The sequence below is a fragment of the Ranitomeya imitator genome, chromosome 6 (genome assembly GCF_032444005.1).
Source record: "Ranitomeya imitator isolate aRanImi1 chromosome 6, aRanImi1.pri, whole genome shotgun sequence".
Taxonomy (NCBI): Eukaryota; Metazoa; Chordata; class Amphibia; order Anura; family Dendrobatidae; genus Ranitomeya; species Ranitomeya imitator.
This window is the reverse complement of record NC_091287.1, coordinates 538581200-538589633: the sequence shown is the minus strand read 5'-3', so window position 1 is coordinate 538589633 and position 8434 is coordinate 538581200. Positions and strand designations below refer to the sequence as shown.

Genomic DNA, 8434 nt, shown 5'->3' with positions numbered 1-8434 from the left:
ACTTTGTGCTGGTACATAGGAATATAGGACTATATACTAGTACACCTCTATGTAATAAATAAATATATATAACTTAGTACACAGAGGTGTACTGGAATCTGGAAATAGCAATGGAAATAGCAATTGAGTAGTCAGCGGACCGGAATATTGGAGAGGAAAGGAGAATGTTCTCTGGTTACATATCTATGTAATGTTCTTCTTTATAGGCACTTTGTGCTGGTACATAGGAATATAGGACTATATACTAGTACACCTCTATGTAATAAATAAATATATATAACTTAGTACACAGAGGTGTACTGGAATCTGGAAATAGCAATGGAAATAGCAATTGAGTAGTCAGCGGACCGGAATATTGGAGAGGAAAGGAGAATGTTCTCTGGTTACATATCTATGTAATGTTCTTCTTTATAGGCACTTTGTGCTGGTACATAGGAATATAGGACTATATACTAGTACACCTCTATGTAATAAATAAATATATATAACTTAGTACACAGAGGTGTACTGGTATATTGAGCTGTATATTGTGCCTATAAAGAACAATGGCAAATATGAAGCCACAGAAAATTTTCCTATCCTCGGGATCGTAGCGTCACAGCTAAAACTGCTCCTACTATGCATATATATGAACTTTAAGATATAAAATGAATGTACCCAAAAGATTGGCAAAAAAAAGGTTTCTTAGAAATATATTTTATTACATATTAAAGGCATTGTGCATGCTTGGTAAAAAAAAAAAAATGAAATAACTCTGTAGTCACATCTAGTATCTGCAGGCTTTATCCCAAGCTTAAACACCCCCTTAAGCCCCTCGCCTCTGCTGCCATTTTTTGTTTTTTATGGTTTCTATTTTTCCTTCCCCTTCTTCTAACAACCATAACATTTTTTTTATTTTTCTGCCAGGATAGCCATACAAGAGCTTTTATTTGGAAGGACAACTTATAGTTTTGAATGACACCATCCATTTGTCCATACTTCCATCACTATGTAACATTTTTTATATTTACCAAGAAGATAATGAAATGGTGAATGCATGTGGGTGGGTGTTGTGGTGAGGGGCATGATCTGTCCGTCTTTGTCCTCTTGGAAAGGTGGGTGTTATGGTTCAGGTGGAGCAGCGGTCCTAAACCCAACCGATTACATCACATTCAACTTTCCTAATGACGGCTTGTGATATAGATCAGGGGTGTCAAACTGCATTCCTTGAGGGCTGCAAACAGGTCATGTTTTCAGGATCTCCTTGTACTGCACAGGTGATAATTTAATCACCTACACAAATAATGAGTTGGTGATTAAATTATCACCTGTGCAGTACAAGGAAATCCTGAAAACATGACCTGTTTCCAGCCCTCGAGGAATGCAGTTTGACACCCCTGATATAGATACAGTACAAGGCACAGTATAAGTACATGCAAGGTTAAGCGGTCAGTCACACTGTCACACCGTCCCCCGGACTCTACAATTCAGAGATCGCGGGGATTTCAATAAATCAATGACTAATTATTCGGAATCTTTTCCCTTTAAACCTGTAGCGCCGAAACGTACTAATTCCACCACATTTTTGTACAGCAGTCGCCTACCCGATAACATTATGCATGCACCGTTTTTTTGTTCTTTTTAATTACTGGATTGACTTCACTCCTTCTGGACTTTTTTTTTTTAGTATTTTACCTGATGACTTTCCTGGAACTTCTTGTACTTCTCCTAGTTTGTGACCTTTGCCTTTTTATTTTTTTAAGTGATGTCTTGACTCCAGGGAATCATCTGCCTCTGACCACATTTTACAAACCAACTGGGAACTGCCGGTCAGAGACTTCCCTGAGATTTGAGAACTGGAGGTTCCTTAGACCTAATTCACATGAACGTATTTTCTCCATCTGAGAAAAGCGGTCCCATTAAGTTAATCAGACTCTGATGAGAGTGGGATCCGTTTTTTTTTTCCCCCTAGAGGTGGAGAATAAACAAAAAGTTTCTCTATCGTCCTCATTCTGTCAGTCAGTGACTATCGGATTGCACTTGGATGTCATCTGAGTGCAGCCCAATTTTTTTTTTCACGGACTTGAATGGTGAATATTGAAGGCAAATTGTGCATGATGTTATCTTTCTTCTGAGGAAAACGCCTGAAATGTGCACGGCCTCATTGAATAACATTAGTCGGAGTGCGATCTGATTTCTTGACGGATCGCACCCGGGCTGGAAATATGGTCGTCTGCACCTGCCCTGACCGTGAATCTCTAGTGGAAAACCGGTGACATTAAGTTCTGAAGTCTTATGTGACTTCCAGGAGTAAGAAGTGATATAATAGCGACAAAGGCTACTTACCGGCTGCCGAGGAATAAACTGGGGCGATAACGCAGACCAAGCAGAGGAGGACGAGCTGGGCCATCGGTCTGGAATAAGCCATGGAGATGATGATCCAGCACAGATCACACCTCACCCATCATCTTATATAGGCAGCGCGGATCTGCGGAGTCATCCAGTGACGCACGTTCCTACCATCATCTGCTCACCGGACCAAGACCGACAAGTCTAAGTAGAAGCTCCATACAACAGAACAGAAAAACAAGTCCAGCAGAATTATTGGACTGCAAAAAAAAAAAAAACTCCAATAATGCAGCGCTCTGAACAATAAAAAAATAAAAAAAAGGATTTTATTTTCAGTCCATGCATGCAAAGTTTCAGCACAAGCTTGGATGCAAAAGACCTGTACTCACCTGATGCAACAGTTACCTGCAGCTGCCACTAGGGGGAGCTGACCCTGTAGATTAATACATCTCCCATCATACGCAGTGAGCTCCCCCTAGTGGACAGATAAAACGTGCAATTAAATAAAGGTTGCAAGGTCTGAAGTTGTCCACCTTTTGGGGAAAAATTATTTATTTATTTTTTAATAGGGATTAAAAATAATTTTTGCAATTGGGTTTCATTTAAAAATTTCCATCGTTTGGCTTTTAACGGGCTCAGTATTCAACTTTGATGTGATCCTTGGCCATAGACCAAGAGGAGCTCAGAAAAGACAGATAAAGAGTTAGGCTACTTTCACACATCTGGATTTTTGATTCAGGCACAATCCGGCAATTTTTGGAAAAAATGGATGCGTTTTTTGGGGGGTTTTTTACGCCGGATTCGTTTTTTTCTCAGAGTTGTATTAGTGCCGGATTGCGCCTGATGGCCAGACGTTTCATCCGTTTTTTCCCATAGAGTTGTATTAGTGCCGGATTGTGCCTGATGGCCAGACTTTTCATCCGTTTTTTTTCCGGATCCGTCCAAAAAGTCATTTCCAGCGGCCGAATAAAACGTCTAGATGGACTTTTTTTGTGCGGCGAAAAAAGCGCACAGTGACGGAACCGCATGAAATGGAGATGTGAAACATTGAATCTGGCATCCGGATCCGGTTTTCAAAGCTTTTTCTATAGAAATCATGCAGATTTTCCGTTCTGGTCTCTCTCTCTCTCTCTGGCATAAAAAAATGGATCCGTTGCATCAGTTTTTCACTATTTGCAACGGATCCGTTTTTTCGAACATTGGCCGGGTTGTGCCTGAAACAAAAACCCCGATGTGTGAAAGTAGCCTCACAAAGTCTCCAGTCATTGAATCGGACTGGGCTCGCCGATGGATTCTCCATTGGCTTATTTTGCAGCCGGTGATAGTCCGTGTAACGCAGAGACTGCAGATGGTGAATGGTGCAATGTTTTAAAATAAGACTTAAATTGCCCAAATAATTTTTAGCCAAAAATACACGCATTTAAGCAAGGGGGGGAAAAAAAATTGTCTCCAGAGGTAGATGTTCCCTTTAAAAAAAAAAAATATATATATATATATATATATATATATATATATGCTCATCGAGCTACATTCGTTTATGACATAGAATGTTGAGGTACTACAACTCTCAGCATGTCCTGACAACTGGAAAAGGTTAGAGGACACTAAAGAAAAGAGTATACCGTCCACATATGGCCGCCATGTGTGCTCCTACATAACGTGACGTGTGGCCTCAGGTGCTGCGCTCTCCAGAGGTCACTGGAGCGGAGGGAACAGGTAAGAGGTTAGAGAACGCCGCATTTTAGGATCTCACGTGTGCGGAAGATTCCGGGGCTCGTCCAGTCATATCGCAGTAATACTGAATCATTGTGGAACTTCTGCAACTTTCTAATATACTTTGCGTTCCAATTCCCGATTATTTTCAAGACTTCTGCTTCCTATCGGTAAATAGGATTGTTCAGAGGCTGAATATATATCCTGACCTGGTCCTGGTCTCTTATAATGAGCGGACACCAACATTACGGCAGCACTGCCCTGTTATATCATAATCCGGTCACTGTCTCCCACAGAATCAGCACACTCTTCTCCCTTTGCTTCCATCATCCCCATGTTATTCCTCTGCATCTTGAGGTCCCCCTGATGATATTGGCTCCGGGACACCCAATACCTATCCAGTATGACACGGTCAATAGTTTATACAGCTCAGGCGTCAGTATCACAATCAGGACTGGACAAGTCACTGCCTCCTACAAGGTCAACATACTCTATCGCTTTCCTGGCTGCTCTCAGTACCTCTTGGGAAATCTGTCATTTTTACATATTCCTATTTCCATTATGAGACTGCTCCCCGATCCCGGCAGACCTGTCCTCACTAACATCTTCAGGAGCGGACGTGGCTCTGTATCGGGCATTATCATAAACCTCTTCTGCTGAAATCCTCTGTGCTGCTGCTGGAAACGTTGCTTCTTTAACTCTCTAAATGTCTTTGGCCTTCCACCTGATGAACGGACCCATGGACCTTCGAGTTCATCGGATTCGGCCAAGCTGAAGTTCAAAGTTTAGTTTGGAATCTGAATGTGACCCCGAATCCGAACCCAATAGAAGTCAACGGGGATCCGAACTTCGGTGCTTTAATATGGCTGTAAAATGGTCGTAGTGAGGGCTAAGGGGGCTGCAAAAGGAAGAAAATTTTGGTAAGAGCAGGACAATTGCCCTGCAAAAACATAAGAAGACTTAAAGGGAACCTGTCGGCAGGATTGTGCACAGTAACCTACAGGCAGTGTCAGGTCGGCGCCGTTGTACTGATTACAATGATACCAGGTGATGATGAAATCCATCTTGTGGTTGTTTCTTAATCTTTATTTTTCAGATTTACTTGAACGAGGATAAAAAAAAATGCTGCTGGGACACATTTATAAGATTATCTCAGCACAGGAACATTTTATTTTAACACTTCCAATAGTGGAAATTATTATTATTATTATTCCAAGATCTATTGATTAAAATTAACTTTGTAGGGGGGAAAATCCTTTTAAAACAACATAGAATTAAAAAAAAATTTAAATAATCTTGAAGGTCCTAGTGGAGGACGTTGAGGTGGAGGTGGACGTGGCGGTGTAGGTGGAATAGGCAGAGGAGGAGGTAGCCAAGACTTTATTTTTATTTTTTAATTTGCGAAGGACCCATGATATTGTTGTATAACAATGGCTGGGTGCGACTGGTATAATTGTCAGCCAAAGTTACAGAAAAGTCCTGTAGGATCCAAACCTGGTTCTTTTTAATGAAGGTGAGCTTGCCCACGTTGGCTGCAGGAGGACGCTCTTGTCTGTGATCACAACTCCTCCCGTGCTACACACACATTGTAGTATTTTTGACAGCACCTTCACACCATAAAGGACAAGCTCAGGTCAAGTGTCCAGTTTGGAGACCCATAAGCTAACGGGAGCAGGCCATCACTCAGTACATGGAGACGTGTGGACACGACTCTTCCACCGTGTTGAAACACTGCCTCTTACTAATAGGTACTGTATCATATGGCGCTGCCGGATGTTGTGATGTGCTAAGGAAAGTTTTCCACATTTTGGCCATGCTAACCCTCCTTTCCGATGTGGTGCCGGTGCCCCAGCTGCGTTGGCGAATTCCTCCAGCTTCTCTGCCTTGTTCTTCCACTGAGCCCCCACTGTCAGGTGAGGACGCCATCAGTACTGCATCTACCAGCATATCCTTGTATTCCCGCATTTTCCGATCCCACAGTGACGGAAGGATAGTACATCGTCCTTTTAGCGAGGATCCTGCAAGGTGGAGTAACCAGCACTGGTAGCAACCCGGCGGTGGTTGCGCAGGCACAGCATCATGTATTCGCTCAAGTGGGCCATGCTGTCCTCAGTGGGAGGTATATCAACTGGGTCCTCTGTATCCCCCCAACCATGCTCCAGTGTTGCCCTCGAGCTGTTTTGAGTGCCACCTGCTGTGAACACGGTTCCTCTTCATCCTCTAAAACGGTCCCCTTGCTGGTCATTTCTGTACATGGCTGCTGTTAGGAACCCACCCTCCGAGTCATGTGTGGACGACTAGCCTGATAATAGTGTGAATTATCCCTGCTCCTCCTCCATCATCGCCTGAAAATTTTTTGCATGGAACCACAGAAGTGGGATAGTAACGCTGATGACGGCGTACAAGAAGCAGCACCACACGGCACACACATCAGTGGTGATAGGACATGTGCAAAAACGCTTTCCGCCTCAGGCCCAGCCACCACTACATTTACCCAGTTTGTGCCGGAGGTGCAGTGGACCCCGACGGTCAGTCCCTCTTTCCCAATCCCCGCGCATGTCTGCTGGTGGGTTGAGAATCCCCCTCTACAATGGAGGCAGGTCTAAGCCTGACAGTGGCGCCATATAAGCCCCCATGCCCTCGTCCCTCTCCCGAGCAAATCTGTGCTTCACTTTGGGCGCAGTGGGTGACGAGTCAAGATGGCCGTAGAGTTCTCTGGAGGCCAAGCACCTCACCCTCTCCATGCAAGGGGTGTTTTCCAAACGCTTGCCACATTGGGTCCTGCCCGCACTCTGAGCCACCCTCCATACCGACCACCCACCCACCGTGTGGTAAGGGCTACCATCCCTAGTGACCACGAGTAACTGAGAATCAGGGTTCGATTCCAGAAAGGGAGCCTGAGAAATGACCACAACATCCAAGGAAGGCAGCAGACCGGTACATTACCCACTCCTGACCAGGTGAGGCAAAATAACAATACAAGACTGTTTAGACACTCTTTAATTGGAAGGATTACTATAAATCCTTTAACGAGGATCTACTGGAGGACTAATCTGGCGCCAGCAGCTGGAGTAATTCCAGCTCCAGTAGCGCACACTAATAAAGTCTCCCACGATTACGACGTACACACGGAAGGTACAGTGAAACTACGAATAGTCATTAAATCAATACCTTTTGTGAATTTCTGCCTACAGATGACAATAAAACATTCTGACTCTGTCCATGAATGCATGGAAACAAGCTATCAGGTTCTGGACTGTGAAGATGTCCGTGACCAGAATGAACACTTATTTCAACATGAAACAGAAAAAGACGGCAAAAGGCAAGAACTTGACTTGGCCTCAGAAAAAGTTTTTGGACGATTTTAAAAAGATTAGGAATTGGGTTGGAGTGGAAAAAGATTGGAAGATGAGGCCCTCTCCCACGACAATCAGGCTGTTATGACACTGCACCAGGCTTTTTGGCAGAGTACTCCCACGGACACGGCTGCAGAGTAAAAGAAAAAATTGGTATTTAAGCACAGTACTCCCTCAGACACAGGTGCAGAGTTAGAAAAGTTTTTAGGCCCAGTAATCCTACAGACATTTCTGCAGAGTAAAAAAAAAAAAAAGTGTTTTAGGGCACAGTAACCCCACAGACCGATGCAGAGCTTCCACAAAGATGAGTGCGGAGTACACACACTGTCACTCACTCGGGCTGCGTCCTGTCCCTATGCTAATCAGAGCAGAACGGCAATGACACCCATGATCAGACATTTACACAGGCCGGGTCACGTGGTGCACCGGCAAATCACAGCCACACCAATACTTGGCAAGTGCCCACATCCTAAAATCTTGTTGCGCTGCAGCTGTTCAATAAACTTTATTCTTCACCAAACCCGAATAGTACAATGGATTTCCGGTAAAAAGGTCGGGGTTCGGAACCGAGCACCGGATGTCCAGTACGAACCTTGAACTTAACAATTCAGGTTCGCCCAATCCCTAATCATGATCACCGTGTCCGTCCAATGCAGCCTTGTGATTACTTGCATCACGGCAGGATCGGTCACTGCCCACCAAAAGGTCAGCAGACTCCTCTCCTGCTGCTGTCATCATTCCCACTATATTGGATCCAAAGTTCTAATTTAAGGCTTTCATTATTCCGCAGTGATAATTACCATTAGTTTATTGGATGAAATGTATTGTAACACCTCATCTTAAACCGCCGGGATCATTATCAGGGATCATTCTTGGAATAGAGATTTTCATACTATATATCGAATGTTTTCTCGTAAACCCCATAATCCACAATCTGTTATCCTTTTATAATTTGTGCTGTGTACATAAGTATACATATACTTAGCTACGCAGTATATTGCAAAAGTATGAGCCCCCTCCACATCCCATCTGAAGAT

At 43.7% G+C, this 8434-nt stretch overlaps 1 protein-coding gene across 1 annotated transcript in view; it reads right to left on the bottom strand.

The window, feature by feature from the left end:
- The window catches only part of TG (thyroglobulin), a 213180-nt gene extending 210791 nt beyond the window's left edge, over window positions 1-2389 (bottom strand). The window contains exon 1 of the mRNA XM_069732367.1: window positions 2326-2389. Coding sequence (XP_069588468.1) covers window positions 2326-2389 — 64 coding nt within the window. The remainder of the gene's footprint in view (window positions 1-2325) is intronic.
- Window positions 2390-8434: the final 6045 nt, after the last annotated feature.